General features: G+C 35.0%; 2 protein-coding genes and 1 long non-coding RNA gene across 7 annotated transcripts; 1 reads left to right on the forward strand and 2 right to left on the reverse strand.

The window, feature by feature from the left end:
* Nucleotides 1-1160: 1160 nt before the first annotated feature.
* LOC130716825 (kinesin-like protein KIN-4A) lies at nt 1161-12780 on the forward strand. Of its 5 annotated transcripts, XM_057566833.1 has the most exons (27): nt 1373-1504; nt 2267-2473; nt 2589-2620; nt 2703-2852; nt 2999-3258; nt 3955-4136; nt 4286-4410; nt 4728-4764; nt 5224-5315; nt 5426-5533; nt 5730-5843; nt 5934-6021; nt 6173-6282; nt 6599-6697; nt 6775-6867; nt 6965-7081; nt 7165-7245; nt 7503-7574; nt 8715-8805; nt 9052-9083; nt 9168-9265; nt 9355-9453; nt 9566-9787; nt 10531-10693; nt 11363-11518; nt 11598-11928; nt 12170-12780. In XM_057566833.1, exons 2-26 carry the CDS (start codon nt 2287-2289, stop codon nt 11811-11813), a joined length of 3024 nt encoding a protein of 1007 aa, XP_057422816.1. In that variant the 5' UTR covers nt 1373-1504; nt 2267-2286; the 3' UTR covers nt 11814-11928; nt 12170-12780. The 5 variants fall into 5 exon arrangements, with proteins under 5 accessions (XP_057422818.1, XP_057422814.1, XP_057422815.1 ...); XM_057566831.1 differs by lacking the exon at nt 2267-2473 and having other exon boundaries at nt 1222-1504; nt 2474-2620; XM_057566832.1 differs by lacking the exon at nt 2267-2473 and having other exon boundaries at nt 1222-1504; nt 2474-2620; nt 12176-12780.
* A 635-nt stretch (nt 12781-13415) lies between these two features.
* LOC130716827 (uncharacterized) lies at nt 13416-14794 on the reverse strand. The gene is made up of 2 exons (XR_009012204.1): nt 14492-14794; nt 13416-14002 (listed from the first exon to the last, which is right to left on the reverse strand). It is a non-coding gene; the product is annotated as an uncharacterized LOC130716827 (long non-coding RNA).
* A 1936-nt stretch (nt 14795-16730) lies between these two features.
* Nucleotides 16731-20780, reverse strand: LOC130716968 (uncharacterized). Its single transcript, XM_057567040.1, has 2 exons — nt 20459-20780; nt 16731-17446 (listed from the first exon to the last, which is right to left on the reverse strand). The coding sequence occupies exons 1-2, from the start codon at nt 20600-20602 to the stop codon at nt 17084-17086; spliced, it is 507 nt and encodes a 168-aa protein (XP_057423023.1). The 5' UTR covers nt 20603-20780; the 3' UTR covers nt 16731-17083.
* Between the last annotated feature and the right edge of the window lie 1020 nt (nt 20781-21800).

Here is a 21800-nt window from a genome sequence, read left to right on the forward strand (position 1 = left end):
GATCCAAAAATTAACATACAATAACTATAAGGGGTGACACAAGTGGTGAATGTGCATTTCCTTAAGGGATTTCGCCTAGGCTCCTGGCCCGGGTTCGATCCCCTCTGAGGTAAAAAAAAATACTCTTGTAGCCAGAAACATCATTACTGTATCCCGAGCCAGATTAGTCACGTGGGGTCCCTTTCCCCGTGGACACCGGTGGTCAAAGGAAAAAAAAAATTTAACCTACAATCAATTACATCATCTCCAATTTCATAACCATCTTTGTCATATTTTTCACCTTAGCCATTATAAAAAAGTTTTATGAAAGTAGGACTCATGCAGCAGGTTGAACTATTGTTTATCTAATTATCTCCACACCCATCCTTAAATTATATGTTTCGATTTCCATTAAAGTCAAGATGAGGTGAACTTTCCATAAAAAAAACAAAAAGATGAGGTGAACTTTTTTTTTTAAACTAGGTGAACTTAATTATACTTCATTCATATATTCTTTTTGAAAGGGAAAAAACAGAATTAGAGAAGCACATGGATGCAATATCCAAAATATTAATTTGTAAATGTAGGATTATATAGAAATATAAAATGGATGGAAATAATGCATCTACGCCAAATTTCCACCTCCACCTAGTGAGAAATAAAAAAAGAGTGAAATTGATGGTAGAGAAAATTTAGTGTAAATATGTCAAAATTGTAAAATGAAAATGAAAACACTATTCATTCATTATAGCATTTCCCTATTTTATTTTTCGGTTAGAACCTAAAAAAGGTAAAAAAAAAAAAAAAAGTAAAGAGTTTGGGGCTGAAATGGTAATTAGACCGAGAGAACCTTTTTCTGGGAGAAGCACAGGGCCGTTGTCAAAAGAAAAAGGGCAGTTTGGGAAAGAGGGTCCCAAAAGAGTAAGAGCACGCAACCGTTTGGACAGGCACAGCACAGTACAGTGAAGGCAAAGAGAAAATGATAGTGTCTGGGAATCATGAAACTAATTCTTTGACACTTAGAAATCGCAGCAGGTCTCTCGCAACAAATATTTCTCCATACACACAAACTGATCGAACCCTAAACTAGATGCGAGTTCAACTATCTACCATTTACGCCACATGGCACGCTATTGGTTAAAATGATAGTGGTGGTTGTTGTCCATACAGTTAGTTATCTGGAGCACGTTGATATTTCCACAACTACCCTTTCCCTTTCTCTCTCCTTCAACTATAACTACTCTCTTTCCTTCTCCTCTTCCTCTGTAGTTACTGCAACAACTCTAACACACAATGAGAACGATTGCACGAGCTCATTGATCTTCTTCTTCTTCTTCTTCTTCTTCTTCTTCTTCTTCTCTTCACACTGATCTTCTTCTTCTTCTCTCGCTCCCTTGCATTGATGGTGATGGAAGCAGGGGAAGATTGTTGCGTGAAGGTTGCAGTCCACGTTCGACCGCTCATAAGCGAAGAGAAGCTTCAAGGTTGCAAAGACTGCGTAACCGTTGTTCCAGGGAAGCCTCAGGTGCGTCGTTACACTCTTCAACAATGTGAAACTCAATTTGCCTTTTTCGTGAATGAACGAACGATTCGCTCTTGCATTGTGTTTTCACTTTTCGTATTATTGATTTTTCAATCCATGTGAACTCAATTGGTGAATCGCTCAATCTAGGAGAGATCTGGATCCGAGATTGCTTGCGTAATTGGAATTTTTTTGATTCTTCTGAAATTAGACTTGTTTTTGTGATCTCAATCTGTTGCTTGCTTGATTGGGAATTGAAATATTTCACTTCTTTCTATTTCGGGTTCCGTCGTGGGAAAATAATTAAGTACTAGTACTGAAAATGTGTTCTTCATGGAAATTTTTTCACTACTACACACTATATAACATTGCTACATGTCCTTATATGGTTAGTTTTTGTGTGTGATTTATTTAGAGGGAAAATGTAACTGTCAATTTATGAGAAAGGGAGCTTCCGAAGACCGAAGATTTGTTTGTCATTATCGACTTGAGAGCGCTTATTAATGCTTGGAAAGCTTTAACTTTAGAACTGGGAAAAAATTAATTTCAAATGAAATGATTTAGGAAATCCTAAATGGTGACATTTAGAAATCTGCATAATCTTGCCTGCCAAGTCAATTTGTAAAATGTAAATGAATGGAATCCATAAAACTGAACAACTTTTGTGATAAATGCACTCAGTTACAAATGAAATGAACTGTATTTTTTGTTTGTATTTTTGTTACTGTTGTTGTTGTTATATTGGAGTTACAAACACCTTGATAGAGAAGGGGAAAGGTTGCCTGATGGAGGATTGCAACTCAAACTTCAACATCGCACCCAAGGAAGCGTTTAGTATCTTTCCATGTAAACCGAATGTGTGGATGGCGACGACTTTGGAAACCTCCCTCTGTAGTTCCAATTGGTTAATAGTATCCTTAGGTAGCTGGAAATTTTGGGTGGGATCATATGCTAATTGTGACTATAATACAGGTACAAATTGGTACTCATTCCTTTACATTTGATCATGTTTATGGGAGTACTGGTTCTCCCCCGTCTGCCATGTTTGATGAATGTGTTGCTTCTCTTGTTGATGGCTTGTTCCAAGGATATAATGCTACTGTTCTTGCATATGGTCAGGTATAGTTATAGCTAAAGGAAACAGAAGTTACATGCCAATAAACTTATTTCTCTGTTACCTGACATTTTCTCTCCATTGCAGACTGGTTCTGGAAAAACATACACCATGGGCACTGGATTTAAAGATGGTTGCCAGACAGGAATAATACCTCAAGTTATGAGTGTCTTGTTTAGCCAAATTGAGACCTTAAAGCATCAGATTGAGTTTCAGCTGCATGTTTCCTTTATTGAGGTCTGTAGCTAACTTTGTTACAGCTTACAACCATGGTTTTGAAAGTCTAATCTTGCTTTAACATCTGAAAGAGTGAAAGTAATAAATGCCATATTTGTGAAGTTGTTTAGACTAAACATCTAACAACAAATTTTAATTGTTAAAAGATTCTTAAAGAAGAAGTAAGAGACTTGCTGGATCCATCCTCAATGAACAAACAAGATACTGCAAATGGAAATGGACATGCAGGAAAAGTGACTATTCCTGGGAAACCGCCAATACAAATTCGTGAGACGTCAAATGGTGTAATCACCTTAGCAGGATCTACTGAAGTCAGCGTTACATCACTAAAAGAAATGGCTGCTTGCCTAGTACAAGGATCATTGAATAGAGCAACTGGGAGCACAAATATGAACAACCAATCCAGGTTTCTTATGCATTTATCATATCTTGTTTTGATTGCACAAATTCATTATCTGTTACGCATATAAATAGGGATTGGCCTTGTAATTGAGATATGTTGAATATTGTTGAGATATGTTGAATATTGTTGAGATAATGAAACCCCTTCTATCCCTTTGTTCTCTCTTCTCTGTCCCTATTCCCTCTCTTCTCCCTCTCTCAGATTCTGGTTATATCATTATCATTCATGAAATGCTTTCTTAACTCACTTTTGGATTCATAAACCAAGTGTTGATAGATATGCTTCGAAATTATTATTAGAGGATGAGTTTTGTACGATAGATATGCTTATAAAAAATTAATTGAGGATGAGTTTTGTAATGTGACATTTAGATAATAAAGAAAAATATACAAAAGATATGATGTTTATATTACTTTTTGGTTTTAAACCCTGCTGATGGTTTAAACTTTAGCAGTCAGACTGAAAATTGTATCATTTCCTTTAAAACCAGTTCCACATCAGTTGTTTTGGATTTCTTATTAGAATGGTTAGTAGATGGAACTTTAGGCATTGCAAGAATGCAGTTTGCTGCACCTGTTGATTTTTGTCATCGAATCTTCCAGAAATTTACTAGTTGTGTCAGTGTTTAAATTCTGTTGCTGTTAATTTTGCTGGACTTCTCATCCATAAATTTTTGTTCTTCTGTTATTGTCCATCTAGTCGCTCACATGCCATCTTCACCATCACATTAGAGCAAATGCGGAAGCTCAGTAGTCCTACCGAGATCAGTTCAAATGATACCATGAATGAAGAGTATCTTTGTGCCAAGTTGCACTTAGTAGATCTTGCTGGATCAGAACGAGCTAAAAGAACAGGTTCTGATGGTCTGCGTTTTAAGGAAGGTTAGGTGGTGGCATTTTTCATTTGCATCTTCTAAAATTGCCTTTGGATCATTATGTATTCCTAATAATTTTCTTTCATTTTTCACTTGCATCTTCTAAACATTCCTTTTGATCATTATGTATTCCTAATAATTTTCTGTTTCTAACAGGAGTTCACATTAACAAAGGCCTTCTAGCACTCGGTAATGTAATCAGTGCGCTTGGTGATGAAAAGAAGAGAAAGGAAGGCGCTCATGTTCCTTATAGGGATAGTAAACTCACTAGGCTTTTACAGGTTTCATATCTATATATGTAGCTTCCTTAATGCAACATACACTCTTCAATATTATGATGATGGCATACATTTCTCGTTTTTTGGAGTTAATCAATGCAAGATCTGGATCATACAGGACTGAAATTTGTGATTTATCTTGATAACTATGTCTACAATTAGAGAAAAAGAAGAAATTATTATTATTTGAATAAAAAACAAATAAAACTGGAAATACATATGAAAGATTTTGTATTCGATTTTTCTTTCTTTAATCATTTTAGTGTAATAATTATTTTCTTTTTCTATTTTTTTACAAATCAAGTTACATAATTTTGCAGGATTCTCTTGGTGGTAACAGCCGTACTGTTATGATAGGTTGGTTGTTTTCCTAGCTTCAGTCCCAATTTTTATACTTTTCTTTCTGCTCATCATTGGCCTCAAAAGATAAGATTCAAGCAAACATTTGTAATTGGTTTCTGCTCTTAATATCCATGCTTGTCAACACAGTTGTGTCTTTTTGTATGAACAGAAGTACCAGGGAGGCAAGAAACATTAGAAACTGATTAAAACATGCCTTGGTAATGCACAAGCTTAGGGTTTTGAATATGGAATTCTCAAATAGTTCTCCCTACTCTGGGAATGATTTTTCAGAATATTTGAACTTCTTGCAACTTCTTTAGTAGTTTATCCTAAATGATAGATGGAAAGTATTAAATGCTGTTTGATTGCTCTCGTTCCCTTCCAAACCTGCCAATATGCATCATGCATCGTAGACAATCTTTTGATGAATTTGTAATTTTTCTTCTTACATAAAAAAATACATTTCTGTTCCAGCCTGCATAAGTCCTGCTGATATTAATGCCGAAGAAACCCTTAACACTTTGAAGTATGCAAATCGTGCACGCAATATCCAAAATAAGCCTGTTGTAAGTAACTGCATAACTTTTATGTTTCCTTTCATTCATTTGGCAAATTTGAGATGCCTGGGCCCTTTATGAATGAAATTGATGCTTATTTTTTGTTTATTCTTCCATAGGTCAATAGAGATCCCATGTCCAATGAGATGCTAAAAATGCGACAACAACTAGAGTGTTTGCAAGCAGAACTTTGTGCTCGTTCTGGTGGCTCTTCTGGGGAAGTTCAGGTAATTGGTTTCTGTTATTATGCACAGTTGGAAATCAGTCAGTGTTCGTCATGTTTGAGATTTAAAGAAAAATATCCTTGTCTTGACCTTACAAAGTGATTTAAAAGAAAGATAATGTTATTTGAATCAATTGCATGTATTGATATGGCTGTATATGTATGCATAAAATATAATCATTTTAGAACTCATCATGTAGGTCCTCAAGGAAAGGATTGCTCGGCTCGAAGCAGCCAATGAGGGTCTTTGCCGTGAACTTCATGAATACCGTAGCAGATGCTCTGTGGTAGTACCAAGCGAAAAGGATGATTATGTATGACTCTAATTTTTCTGTTGATAATCTTTGAGTCAAGTAATCTTTTTCCAAATGTTCAGCACCTAGATATTTGGTTTCATTTTTCAGGATGATAGCACATGCAAAGTAAAGACTGATGGGCTTAAAAGGGGCTTGCCTATCACAACCTCTGATTATCCAATGAGTGAAACAACAGGTAAGACTCTTCAACCTGGATCTAGTAATCTGTTTTTTATTGCCACCTTCTTGCTTCAACCAGTTTTTTCTCTATCACTTTGTCTTCCAATTCTTAAATTTAGTCAACTGTAGTGTAATCATGATACAGATTACTATTACCAATTTTGCAGGGGGTTCAAGGGAAATTGAAGAAGTAGCAAAAGAGTGGGAGCATGCACTTCTGCAAAATAGCATGGATAGAGAGTTACATGAACTGAATAAACGATTGGAGGAGAAGGAGGTTGTTTTATTACATATGTAAAATTAAGCACATCTCCATGATGTATTTATTATGCATCAACCAATTACTCATTTAAATTAACATAAGCACTTATAACTTCTGCTCTAAGATTTGATTATCTTTAGTTACGGAGAGAAATTTATGATTGCAATGCTTGATATTCTTCTCTGCATTAGCATTGAGAATGACTTCATTATTTAGCATACTACTTTACAGTAAGACATGGCTAATCAAATAACAACCATGAAAGAGCATTGAGTTTCTCTCTCTCTCTGCTATTTTACTAATGTAAATATTGGGATTGACATCCGTACAGTCTGAGATGAAGCTTTTTGGAGTGCCTGATGCTGAAGCACTCAAGCAGCACTTTGGAAGGAAGATAGTAGAACTTGAGGATGAGAAGAGAGCTGTCCAGGTTCAATACAAGCTCTGCTAAGTTATTTTCTCCTACAGAAAATTCATATTCTTATATGCACCTGATTTATGATGCAGCAAGAGAGGGACCATCTTTTGGCTGAAGTTAATGGACAAACACAGAAATCAGAGGATATCCATGCCCAAAAATTAAAAGCACTTGAAGCCCAGGTGAAATAGTCTTTTTTATTTCAATTTTTTCTTCCTTTATAAAATTTTATTTGGAACAACCCTGAATTATCGAAAGCTATTTAAACATAAATGCTAGATTCTGGATCTGAAGAAGAAACAGGAGAGCCAGGTCCAGCTTCTGAAGCAAAAGCAAAAAAGTGATGAAGCAGCCAAGCGTCTGCAAGATGAAATACAATCTATAAAAGCTCAAAAGGTTGATTGATTTTCCTTTTCAAATCCATATTTGAGATCACTTAATATGCTTGCTCTCTGCTATAAACTGAATTATTGTTGCAGGTTCAATTACAACAAAGGATAAAACAAGAGGCAGAACAGTTTCGGCAGTGGAAGGCTTCTAGAGAGAAAGAGCTGCTGCAAGTATGTTAAGCTTCCTATCTTCTTATAATTTAATTGACCCACGATACTCGTTAGCTTTATTTTAAGTTAATGAAAGTTCAGCAGTTGATTTCCTCCCCATAATGAAACAAATATTTCATTATCAGTTGAATGCTTCTTGAAATAAAAATGAACATGAATTAATGGTAAGTTTAAAGATTACGGACATAATTTACTTGCCTTCACTGGATATATGCATAATGACATGGTATTCACTATATGTCTTGTCCGCTAAACAGTTAAGGAAAGAAGGAAGAAGAAACGAGTTCGAGAGGCATAAGCTGCAAGCTCTGAATCAGCGCCAGAAAATGGTGAGTATTGGAAAGTTGTTGATGGAATTCCTGCTCTATTTTATAATCTTGTCATAACATAATTTTCAAAAAGAATCTCTTGTCATATTGTGATTGGACTTTTCTGATATCATTGGAGATTTCAGATGAGTGCAAGTCTTTTTTCTTATATTTTCAGTTAACATGTACTCCTATCAGTAATTTAAACATGCCCAATTTTCAGCACTAGTAACTGCTGTATTCCAAAGGAGTATCTTGTGCAGTATAAAAGCTTTGAACCTGAAACTTTTGGTTGATATTAGGGATAAATGTTGTTGATACTAGGGTTTGGTAGGCCGAGAGAGATATGGCAGAATATGCTTTCTGTTATTTTAAAGGAACTCTTCTCACGAAATGAATTTGAAATCTACAGAGAATTGACTATAAATTCCGAAGTCTATACTCTATACTGTGCTTATTGTTCAATTAGTTGTAGATTGGTTACTAAGTTGTATTAGATATGGAAATTGCAAGTGCATGGTGTTGGTTCACACTTCTTTGTCAATTTAAGGAACATTTGCCGGCTAGGTGCTAAAGCTGAATCAAGATATGTTATACCTTTGTTATCCAGACATTATTTTATAAATTGATATCCAGTAATGCATAAAATTAAACTGCGCCTCAAGAATATGTCAAGTTTTCACAAATACATCTGTTATTGAAAGTTAAGTAAAACATTGTTTTATGATGCGATCTTAGGAAGCCAAATCAAAATGACATGTTGTAATTTGTAAATACATATTTTCTGCTTTTCCTACATGCATCTCTGGAAAGGTAAGTGTATGTCATGGATTGTTTCTGGAAACAATTCATGATTCATGTTTTCATAGGTTCATAGCATTTTTATTATTTATCTTGTCAATATAAGTTACATTTACTTCCATGTGTATATAAATATCATAATTTTTTATTGTTATTAGCTGCAAGTCAGGAAGTCTTTTTCTCTAAAATTATGAGGCCCTTGTTCTTCATTCTTCAGCTATTTTGACAGGTTAAAAAAATTGAAGGTTTAGAGAAACACCTATCATCAATTTTATTGTTGACTTTTGTGGTTATTCATTATTGTGAATGATACTTGGTAAAAATAAATAATTATACTTAACAACTGAAGATTTTCTTCAGGTCCTTCAGAGAAAGACAGAAGAAGCTGCAATGGCCACCAAGAGGTTAAAGGAGTTGTTAGAAGCTCGTAAATCTTCCAGAGACACTTCAGGTATCATTTCTTTAACAGATAATGATGTTAAGCTTTTCAGTATAAGGAGAAAGAAGATGCTCACTTTTAATAATTAGCATGCCTTGATGTTTGAGACATAGAAAAATCAGGTGAAGAAAAGGGTGATCTCTTAAAATGCCTTAAGCAGAGGAAAACGTCACTTTGTGAATAAAATGAGGGTTTCAGTAATCAGTACATTAGCTCTTTTTATGTTTTAAAATTCTAAATTATATTTTCATGTTCCAGTTACAATGAACGGAAATGGAACAAATGGACAGGTAATGAACTTTCCTTCCCCTTCTTAGATTTTCTTGATTATCCATTCTATCTTAAATAAGTAAGTTTCTGATTTGATTCCATAGAGAAATGATAAGTCCTTACAACGGTGGCTTGATCACGAGCTAGAAGTCATGGTAAAGGAGCATGAAGTTCGTTTTGAGTATGAGAAGCAGAGCCAAGTGTACGCAACATATCCTCCTAAATTATGTTTGTTAGTCATTTGAACAGTATTGCAAAATTTAACATTTAACATTGTGATACAATCTTCAGACGGGCTGCTCTTGCAGAAGAGTTAGCCATGCTGAAACAAGTAAATGAGTTTGCTGCCAAGGGTTTCAGTCCACCAAGAGGAAAGAATGGATTTGCAAGGTCTGCTTTATACATACATACACATGTATAGAAATATTTGCTCTTTCAAATAACAATGCACGGAATATATAATCTCTTTCTCGCTGCTTTTAACACCTTTTATACTTCTCAGAGCATCCTCTATGTCGGTAAATGCAAGAATGGCTAGAATAGCTTCACTTGAGAACATGATGAGCATATCATCTAATTCACTAGTGGCAATGGCTTCTCAACTTTCTGAGGCAGAAGAAAGAGAACGGGCCTTCACTAATCGTGGCCACTGGAACCAGTTGCGCTCAATGGGGGAAGCCAAGAATTTGCTTCAATATATGTTTAATTCTCTTGCAGACAACAGGTATTTTGTTTTACCTAAACACTTATAATCTTTTCTCCTTTAAAGAGAAATCAGCTTTCATTCTAAGTTGCCAAATTTTGAATATTTTTAACCTGCATATCTGGTTCTATTTAATAAACAATTTTTTCTTTAATTTAATTATAGGAAGTTCAGCAATTCATGCAAAATATTAGACCAATAATTTGTCACTTTGTGCTCACTTTTGTAATTAATGAAATAAGGAAGTAGAGATAAGGAGGAGAAGGGTTCCAAGATCCGCATGTGCACAAGTTTCTTTAATGGGTTTACCATTTACATAATTTGGTCTTGCTCTCTTTCATGTGCATAAATCTTGACTTGAAAACTTTTTAAGTTCAATGGTTTTGTTAGAGTTGTTTTACAGAATAGAGTGGAAAAGGTGCCTTTTAGTGCTTTAGAGTTTTCCTTAATTCCTAGGATCGTGATGGTTTAAATTCAGCTTACATGATGACAGGTTTCCAGAACTTGACCAGCAATGAACAAGCCAGAAAAGAATTACTGCAGATTCTTGATTGTTTTGAATTGTCTTTTTTCCTCCCTGCTAATGTCAGAATATTTAGATTTTGTGGAGTGTGGTTTATTTTCCTCGCCACTACAAAATTAATGGAATGTATGACTATTAATCATGTTAAATTACTATTTATGCTCATTCATGTTTTTACTGTGAGGTATATAATGTGCTAGTAACTTGTAAGTTGCACATACACTTGAAATTTGAACTACAGGTGCCAAGCGTGGGAGAAGGACATGGAGATCAGAGAGATGAAAGATCAAATCAAAGAACTCGTAGGTCTGTTACGGCAAAGTGAGATTAAGAGAAAGGAAGTTGAGAAGGAACTAAAAGTGAGAGAGCAAGCTGTTGCAACCACATTGGCTACACCAATTTCTGTAAGATATTGAGTGCTTACAATTAATCAAATTCAATTGAGATCTTGAAAAAAAATTTTGTGGTGGTGCTCACTGCTATTAGGTCCGACTTGGCCACTTGATAACAGTGATGAAAAGTAATTAAGACTTGTGAACAGAAGAAACTAACCTCAGCATAGCGCCTAGAGACTATAGGTATCGTATAAAAATTCATCAAATCTTGGGAGCCGTGTTGAGTATGAAACTCTTCATTACTCACTGATCAAGTAGACCAAACTTGAAGCTCAAGTTGAATAATTATTATCTAGCAAATAAAATAAAATCCAAATGCCAATGAGCTTGTCCCTCAACTGAATCTTTAGAGTGGAACAGAAAGGTTTGATAATAAAGGATGGAGAATCATAGTATTTGGGAAATTGTTAAGGAAGTGTGTTGGTAGAATTCCTCTTGTTTAAATTGTCAAAAAAGTATGATTCTGAGGTTTTTATATATTATAGTGACCATCTCCTTTAGAGGGAATTCTGTTTACCATTGTCTTTGTTTTCCGTGTAGCTCATATTTTTATGATTATTGTTGTGACATACTTCTGATCAGAATCATATATCTCTTACTTTTGTGAGTCAAAGTAACTGTCATCAGCATAGTACTTTCACTGTCGGTAGTTAATTTATCGTCACTTGATGTAAACAGGGAAACTCTCCAAATTTATTGAAACAACATGTTGAAGACATTCAGGAACATTTATCTCCAGATTCTGTGCCAGTGCAGAAACAGCGCAAATATACACCAGGCATTGCTAATGGCCAACTGAGGGAATCTGCTGCATATATAGATCAGAGTAGAATGGTAATTCATTCTCCATTTATATTAAACTGGTAAATGTCTTTCAATTGGTCTAAGGATTTTAGATTTGCTATCAATGCAGATGGTACCCATTGGGCAACTCTCAATGAAAAAACTAGCAGTTGCAGGACAAGCTTCTGGCAAGCTATGGAGGTGGAAAAGAAGCCATCATCAATGGCTGTTACAATTCAAATGGAAGTGGCAGAAGCCCTGGAGACTTTCTGAACGGATCCGACACAGTGATGAGACGATCATGAGAGCAAGGCCACGTTCACAGGCTTTGCCGCATGTCGTGTGAATCTGATCCTTATTGTGATCAGCCATTTGCTGTGGCTCCCTTTTCATTATTTAACCTGCAATGATCCTAGACACAAGGCATTGGAAAGAACCGGAAACTAGGTGCAGCCGTACAGGTAATAGCCCTTTCTATTTATTTAAACTTCAAACTAAGCCTTGCGCCATTTATACAAGCTTTCCAATTATTTCTTCCATAGCCTTTTGATATAAATATTTATTCACTCATTATTTCATTTTTTTATCGACTAATTCTATGCTAAGTATTATGCGTGACGGGTTTATAAGTTTACAACTATGTTTCTTTTATTGGTGAATAAAGATGCACTGATCTAACATTCTGACGTTCCTTGTTTGTAGCTGCAGTTTGATGTAAATGGTTGCTAACAATACATACATCCCCATCAGTCTCGGTTTATAATGTCCAAATATTGGAAGCGTTTCTGTAGTTACTGCATATGGAGCATCTTGTGAGGTGTGTTAAAATGTAGCCGAAAGCTACGCAAAAAATTAAAGCATAGGAGATAGTTGCTTGCTTGAAGGCATTGGTAAAGATCTTTCCAGACAAATTATCTTGGAAGATTAACTGTCATACATAATACACTGGAAGGGAAGAAAAAAGAGGAAATACTCTTTTGTCAAGTCTTTGTATTGAGGGTTTTCTATTTTTTGGTTTACAGAAATGGTGACATCTCTAGGAAGGAGATGACACCTCTAATCTTATTAGTGGGTAGGGCCTGTATTGAGGGTTTTAAATTCCTTAGTGCAAGTTTTTATGATCTTACTGTGTTTGAGTCAATCATTAATTTTTGTTGATATGAACATTGTACCATTCATCTGTCACATAGCAACAAAAGGAAATTCTCTATTTTTTATTCTTAGGGCTTGTGTGTGAAGAACATTACTTACTATATTGACAGAGGTTGTAATCTACCATACAGATTTTGTAGCAAGAGGGTGATGATAAACAACATCTTAGTTATTTGTACTTATTAATCTTTTTTTTTTTTTTTTACTTTAGCTGGGATATTGTTTTCAAAGAAATGTGAAACTTTAGAGTGTTTGTTTTAAAGTGAAATCACGTTGAACGTTAACTGACCCATGACCATGGATTTGGTATCCCAATGTAAGAACTCATGGAGTCTAATACGATTAAGAGCATCTACAATCATACTCACTAAAGTATCTACACTTCATTTTTTACAATTCTCCATAATGTCACATCATTTACACTACTTTACTAACTTTTTACTCAAACCCAACAACTCTTAAAAGTTTCTATAGTGGATCTCATCATTAACATCACATTTGTATGTTTTATTATTTATCTTCATTTTAATCTAACTAGATTTTCTGCCCGTGCGTTGCACGGCGGAATTTACTATTATTTAATTATATAAGCGAAAATAATATTTATAAGTAAATCAATTTTTTTTTTTGAAAGAAATCCCAATTTTAATAAGAAATGATTAGATTATTTAAAGTCAAACAGAGATATGTCAACCTTAAAGACTCCAAAATAAAACATTAACATGCACAATATTTCAATTCAATTTCTATTAAAATCAAATTGAATGTATTTTAATGTAAAATATTTCTCCCCGTATGAACCTGTAGAACCAATCATATAAAAGTATAAAAGATATGAATCTACATTTTAATATTTCACCCCGTATGAACCTGTAGAACCAATCGTATAAAAGATAGGTATCTACATTTTAACACAAATACAATTTCATATAAAAGTAACTATAAGAACTTAAAGGGGAAAACAAAACGTTGGGGCTCATGCTTGAAGTGCATGTTGTTGTGTCATCTGCATCTCTCATTTCGCATTCCCTGTAGTGTATATCTAGACTGCATCTCTCATTATAAACATACATTATTGGCATTGTTGCTGAAAAAAAGTGATGAAACACCAATTCAATTAAACATCCACAAAATAAGAAATACATGTATTGGTTCCAGGAAGAATACAGCATGATACATTGAAAATCATCCTCAAGAGTCAAACCTCTTCAAAAATCAAAGCAGATTCATAGAAAGGAGACTAACAGGAATATCTCTAGCTTCAAGAGTCAAACCTCTTCAAAAATCCATCAATACTACTCGTCATGGACATGATTTCACTTAGAAAAGAAACTGTCTGTATCAAAATCAGACGTTCAAATAGCAGTAACTTTATTAGGGGGCCTGAAACATTGATCAAACTAAAGTTTCAATACACAAATTATTGACTAAATATATAATAGAAACAAAAAACTAACAAAAAAAAAACCATAATTTGTACAGTCGTGTTCAAATAGTAGAACCATAATTCATCATTGAACCATTTTCTTATCAGGTATTCAACATCAGATAAAAACCAGTAATGAAAATCATGGGTAGAGTCCTATTTGAAAGCAAAAAATGTGTAGAAAGATAACCATATGAAGATTAAGAGTAAATCTAACGTAATATTTGAAACAAATCAGACATAAGACTACAAAGGGCGATATAATAGCAACAAAATGTCAGGTAATGAATTAGATGGAGGATGACAGAAAATAGGAAGCCAAGGTTGATGGTTTCAACAGCAGAGTGGGTCCTTAAATAGGGCAATTAGAGGGAGGATGGCAGCATAAACAAATTCGAATTAGGGTTCAACAAAATCAATTAGGGTTTAGAGTTCCAAAAGCTCACCTTGGGTAAGGGTGAGGGACGACTCCAATCAAATAAATGGCGACCTCGGGTAAGGGTGAGGAGCGCTGCAATCGAATAAAACCAAGGATTTGGATCGCCAGTTCTAGGGAGATGGTGGAGAAGAATCACGCTTGATTGATTTAGGTTAGGGAAAATTGAATTGGGGAAAGGGATGATGATGGGAATCGAGATACGTTTAATGCTGCGTGAGTGAATTATTGTAAGCGTTGGAGAGAGAAACCAAATGAATAGGGGAGTGATTTATTTATCACGTTAAAAAATAAAAGAATACATAAAGGTTTTTTTTTTACGGGAAGGAACACAGAAAGGTTTGGAGAGATTAACTATTATTGATTTCATTTTTTAAAATAAAAAGAATTGAAAAATATTTGTTTATTTGAAGTTCAATTACTAAGTCAAAGTTTTCCAAGGAAGATATAACAAACTATTTTTCAAAAAAAAAAACTCCGTATAGGGTAAGTGAAAAATATGAAATCTGAAGTAAATTTGTTTTTAAAAGATTTTTTTAATTTAAATTGAAGAAGGATTTGATATTTTAAGATGATAAAATAAATTTGAGAAGGAAATTTGTTACATTGAAAAACTTTTAAAAAACGGTTACTAATATTTTATTAATTATTATTCAAATAAAAATTAGTATTAAATTATATTTAATATTTTTAGATTAATTATATTTCAGATTAACAATTATTTAAACTATTAAAAGTGAAAAGAAGGAAAAAAGTGACTTTTTTTTAAAGTGAATTGAAGTAATGTTTGTTGATAATATTATGAGGTTACAGGGGTAGTTTGGAACATATGAAAAAAGAGTCAAAAGGAGAATTGATTGATGGTATTAATTGCATAGTAAACCGAGAAAGTAATAATTTTGGAGCATAATTCACATGTTGAGTTCAAAGGATATAGCAAGCCTCATTAAAGATTTTAATTGAAATCAGGAAGAGGGAGAGAAGAGTTTGTAGAATGCCATGTGGAATTCCACTAAGTCTAAGATTGCATGAGAGAGCAGAATGCTTGTGGTTGCGACACATCAGCATTTAGGTCTTTGAACCTTTGTTCTTTTAATAGTATTATTGATTATATTAATTGTAAGTGCTTGTAATAAATACAAGCTCACTTCTCAAGTCTAGTGTAGAGTATCTATTCCCACATACTCATCTTTGCCATGTTGGAATTGAATATGTACTCCAATAGTAATAGATACTCATATGAGTATGTATTTAACATTAGATACTACCATTGGAGATGCTCTAACACCCCATGAAATTGTGCACTTTGACAAGAAGGATAATAAATACCGTGGGAAATTTCAAAGCTGTTGTATTATTATATGTTCTCTAATGTATTCAAATATAAATCACGTAATTCAATTGAAACTCATTAATACAAAATCGCAAAGAACCAAACCATTCTACACTTATTGTACCCACTGGTGCACTACGAATTGATAGTAGCTAAATTATGAGCATTGTTATATCCTCCTACTCCATCCTCCTACAAATCCTCCTACACACTAAATGGAGAAAGAATTAAGTGTTTTTTACATTTCCAAGATACCAAAGGCAATAACGTCTTACTTCATTTAGTGTGTAGGAGGATAAGTAGGATGATAAAACATTTTATTTTTTTAGAAAACAAAATGTATTAATCACAACTTAGAGAACAAAGCTAAAAATGAGACAGAGCAGGCAATGGTGATTAGTGTCATAAAAAAGATAATCACCCACAGTGAAGGACGGTCCCAAAAAAAGAAACTCAAGGCTATACAATAGGCAAGAAACCACAAGCAACCAAAAACAAAGGACCCCCAATAGAGAAAAACCAACCTAAAAACTAAAAGACCTAAAAGCTAAAGATAAGAAGAACACGAAATCAGAAAAACACAAAGGCCACGAGACAGCCTGCCACACCAACACCAAAGGAAAAAGCAATCGACTCCGACTAGAAACACTAAGCCACCAACCACCACCCCTAAGGAGGCCTCTGTGCACGGATCTGGGCCGCAATTTAGTTCACAACAACCTTTCATATGGACAATCAAACCTCATGCCCAAGTATTTCCCCATCAGCAAAGCACTCCTCGCCCTAGTCATAACACCTTGTAGGAGGATAAATCATTTTCCGCTAAATCATTATTCTCAATACGATACAAAATTGCGAGAATAAAACTTTGTTAAATTTTACCCTTATCTTTCTAGATTCTTAAAAAAGAAACGAGTAAAAATATAAGTATGGTTTTTATAATTATTAATTAAGAAATAAAACAAAATATACTGACCATTACATAAGGTGCAGTTGGCTCCAAATGTAACATTAGAGTCAACATATGGACACCAAGTCCTTACTCAGACTTTTCTGTATTGGTAACTAATCACTATGGTTTACAGCATTCTAGTCTTCAAAGGAGACACTTTGGTAATTCACTCCAATAAGACCATAGCATGGCTAAGGCAGTGAGAACCCAAAAGTTCCCTTGTCGGACCAGTTCATCTTGACGATGCATGGAAAAACACAGCACCACCATAGCAGATGTACAACAAGCTACAACCCCATAGCCAAGCATCAAGATGATTAACAACACCAGTATGCATAGTGCTCGTCTTTGCGATGGTTACTAACAAGGCCTCCACACTTCAAACAGATGAAGCTGCTTCCGTCTGAAACTGCATCCAACACCACTTGCATCCTGCCACTTTCCGCCAGTATGGAGCTCCCATGAACATCTGGGGTAACTGGTTGACTGGAAATGTTACTATTTGCAGATGGTTCCATCATTCCAGGCTGAGCTTCAGCAATGGCACACTCGGCAAACAGAGAAGCCAGCTGATCAACCGCAGCATTCTCTTGCAGCCTACCTCTATACAGCTCGCGAGCACGGTGCAAGGACTGAAAGACAGCTTCATCCCCACCTCTATTCTTCATTGCTACAATCACCTGTTCCAATTATAGGTAAATATCAACAGCCAAAAAGATACACACATATTTAGGGGGTGTTGGGTTTGTTTCCTGATTTCAGCCTTAGTTGATACACATTTACTAATAACTATAAAATGCAACAAATGATTTCATTTTGTTACATGCTTTCTAAATCTTGTGAGGGAAATGGGAAGAAGTTTTTCTTTTTCTTTTCATTATTTAATTTACAAAAAACAGAAAACAAAATGAAGACAAAGATATTAGATGTGTTTTGTTATGATAAGATTAGATATGAGATATGTATTGATGAGATAAGATTAGATATAGTGAGTATGATCATGTACTAGATAGGATTAGTTTTGTAGGTAATATACTAATATTTGAGATTGACTAGGAATTAGGAAACCTATTGTTAAGATGGACTAGGACACTTGTCTATATATTGTACTTCGATGTATGTGTATTACATATAAAATTACTCAAATTATTCAAATACTTTAAGTTTTAATATGGTATCAATCTATTCAAGATCCATTTATTGGGCCACACATATATGAGTCACCCGCAGATGTCTAGTTCTGCAAACTTCATGCTCCAAATATCCAGTCTTAGACGTGAGAGGAAGTATAAAGTACCGCATTGATTATAGATATAGCTAGATTAATCCTTATAAAAAGTAGAGCAATCCTCACGCCTGAGCTAGCTTTTGGGGTAGAGTTAAGCAAGCCTACTCGAATTCTAAGAGTTAATAAAAACATATAAACTAAGATTGAAATCCTATAACAAACCAGAGACTCTTGGCATCGACCAAAGTTTTATCCTTTGGCAAGTATTAAGTATATTGCACTTTCTACAAATATGTTCCATGTTTCAAACATATATTGCACTTCTACAAACATCTTCCATGTTTCAAACATCAGAACCAAAAGATATAACTGTCACATGTCCCCGAGCAGTTCATCGTATTAGAGTATTGGACAAGGTTTCAAATTGCGATTGCGGGCAATGCGATGAGTGTTGTTGCGGGGTGAATTTCACACTCGCAACGTATCTACAAAATTAATAATTATTTGACTTATTACTAAACATTTTATGCATAACTATTGTAATTCTTTTCTCAAAACATTTTCCCATTCCCTCTAATGATTTTATCTCAATTACTTTTTCCATATGGGCATTTCCACAAAATGATGCCATTTCCTCTAATGATTCCCTTAAAATAATTTCTATTCCCTTTCCCATTTAAATAATAGATCCTAAAATCCAACATTAAATGGAAATACATTAAATGCATATCCTCTAACATGAATCACCTTCCTTAAGAAAATGTGAATGACAACTACCCCAACTTCATGTAACTTCCAATTAAATTAATGAAAATTAGTTTTCAAATCCGATACTTAAATCTTTCTCTCTTAATCTCTGTTTCCCTCATCAATAACACAATGACAGTCAATTCATTTTCTAATTTCTCCCAAGACCAGCCAACCCAAATCTTTCTGGAAACACAGATCCGAATCAAACCCAGAAGAACAAATCCCTCTTCCTTGGTTCCTCAGTCCCACGAAACAGAACACTCAGAGAGGCCTCGCTGCACCAACACGACGACACCATACAAACAGCGACGAGCGTGTCCTCATCGGCGCAAAGAGGCGAGGCCGCTCAGAAGCTTACCCAACTACCTGATCGGGAGGCAAATCTGAGTCTGAAATTGGTTAAGAGCTTACCGCTAAGGGGCATTTGGGCTATAGTGGCAGCAGAACAGGTCAGACTTTTGAGAGCCACATCTGACAACTACGAGAACCTCGTTGCGGTCAGAACGGTGTGCTACGGGAGCGCTGCGGTCGAATTGCGGTTTCGTAACAGCTGTTGAGTGTGAATTATACTCACACTGCAATTGTGGTCCGATGCGGATGCGGAGGGTGCTGCGGCCGCAATATTGCGGCTGCAACACGTGTTGCGGTCCGCAATTTAAAACAATGTTATTGGACTGTGTTTATTGACAATGCATAAGGTAATTTTGGGAGTTGTGAGAGGTAGAGGTAGGAAGGAAGGAATCAAAAGAAAATGTTGGGGGAAGGAAAGGAAAAGTACAGGGATTCTAGATGTTAAGATTCCTCCAACCTCCTGAAAATTTTGGAACTTCAAAATGATCATAAAACTTAATGAGGGAAGGTTTTGGGAGTTACATGATAATCACCCATTTTCCTCAAATTCTTATAAAAATTCCCAAACAAGGGCTGTGCAGGTTAGGTTTTGATTGATTTTAAAGAAAATATCACTTCTCTCCCCCCCCCCTCCAATAGCTCTGTTAGTAAGATTTTTTATTAGTAGTTTTAAGATTAAAAAAAATCAATTCGAACACAAACTTAATGTACTTATAGCATTTTTGGATATGTTTTTCTTAGAAGCTACTCACGGAAACATTTCCTCATAATTGATTTCGATTTCGAATCAATTGACAGAGCGGTTTCCAAACTTGAACTTAAAACGGAGTAGACCGCAAATATTTCGCACTAAAAGGAAGCATTCAAAGGAATTTGGCCCACAAGACAAGTAACATATCCGACAAGATCAAACTTCAAATCCGCCGAAAGTTATAGAAAATAAATAAACAAACTAACAAATACAGATCATAGAAACAAAAGAATTTTCAGGCATATGCTAACATTTTCACCAAACTTGCACTGTACTACAAACTGCAACAAATCAATGAATCCGAATCGGGACACAACCATGCAAAGTTTTATTCTTTTGTTCAAATTCAACTATTTAGCAACTGACAAACAAGCTACTCACTTGAATAAACAATTGAAACAACATTGTTTCTTGTTTGTATGCTATGCCAATGAGCCTCAGATACATAACAAAACCATATCATACCAACCATTGAGCGAAAAGCTAAAAACTAAACAACCCAGATAACATTTCAGACAAAAGTTTTCATCTTCAAAACAAAAATCATGAAAAGGGGCGAAAATAAAAAATGAAGATTATGCAAATTCCATGAGAATAGTAATAGAAGATTACCGCTTGAAGGGCCTGTGAGGGTTTCCCTTGATTGATAAGCTGCCGAGCCAATGTCAGCAAATCACGAACGGCGCCTTCGTCGTGGCCGCCGGAGCTAGATGCCACCGTGACCTGCGATGCTTCGGTTTCCATGGCGTCCATCATCGGTTTCGAGTTTCCGGGTAGCAAGAAGTTTATCAATCATATATCAAATCAAATCAAATCAAAGGGTAGAATGAACCGAAAGGAAAGGAATGAATAATTAATAATTGGAGTATATAGGTAACAATGTAATTCTAGTTCTAGCACATTCTTCAACTTTCTCAACTTTCTTTCTGCATTTCTCACCACACCAAACCAATAGAATTTGAAGATGTACTCATGATTTACAAACATTGGGCTGGGCTGGATTTAGACCCAAAGGTTAAGCCCAACAATATTTCTGATCTAGGTTCAACAAAGAACTTTCGTGTAAAAAAAAAAATGTGTAAACTGTAAGACTCCAAATTCAATAAATGGTTTATGTATTTAATCGAAAAATTTATATTTGAATTAATTCATAATTCACGCCATAAGGCGGGAAATTTTATGTGGCTTGTGTAATTTGTGATGATTTTAATTGGGTGAATTTAATTTGACATTTCTATAATTTTCCTGACGAAGAAAAATATGTCGTTGTTGACGTGCTGTTTTATGCACTATGCGTGGGGTGTGCAAATTACACGTGCGTATTTCCTAACCCGGATTTAATTTATTATCTTGTGTGAATGTTATACCATAGGGACACAATAAAGGGATTGGATTGTGTCCATGTAATTCGTTCGCAATTGATTAGATTGTGCTAGACGTTGCAAGATGTTATCGGCAATCAAGTGCTTCGCCTAGAAACACGTTGCACTGAAGACAAAGTAAAGAGATAGGAATCGAACAATGCACACAACTCTATCGAACAATGCACACAACTCTTTTATCCTGATTCACCCTATATCGATGGGCTACGTCCAATTCCTTAGCAACTTCTAAGATTTCCAAAATCTATGTCAAAGACTTCTCCTTACAAATATTATTGTATGTGTCTCTTCATACACAAATAAGTATTCTTAACCATTGCCTCTCTAGACATTGTTGAGTATTATTGTACAAGCCTTTTCAGTCTCAACAAGTATTTTTTTCACTCTGCCTCTCCGGACATAAGGAGTATTCTTTTCGCTATGCTTCTCTAGGCATAGAGAGTATTCTTTTAAACTATATTTTCAGGCATTGTTGGGTATTCTTTGGCATTGTATCTTTAAGTATTGTTGAGTATTCTTTGACACTGCCTCTTCAAGCAAAATAAATATTCTTGAACCCTACCTCTTCAGGC

This window comes from Lotus japonicus, chromosome 5, assembly GCF_012489685.1.
Source record: "Lotus japonicus ecotype B-129 chromosome 5, LjGifu_v1.2".
Classification (NCBI taxonomy): Eukaryota; Viridiplantae; Streptophyta; class Magnoliopsida; order Fabales; family Fabaceae; genus Lotus; species Lotus japonicus.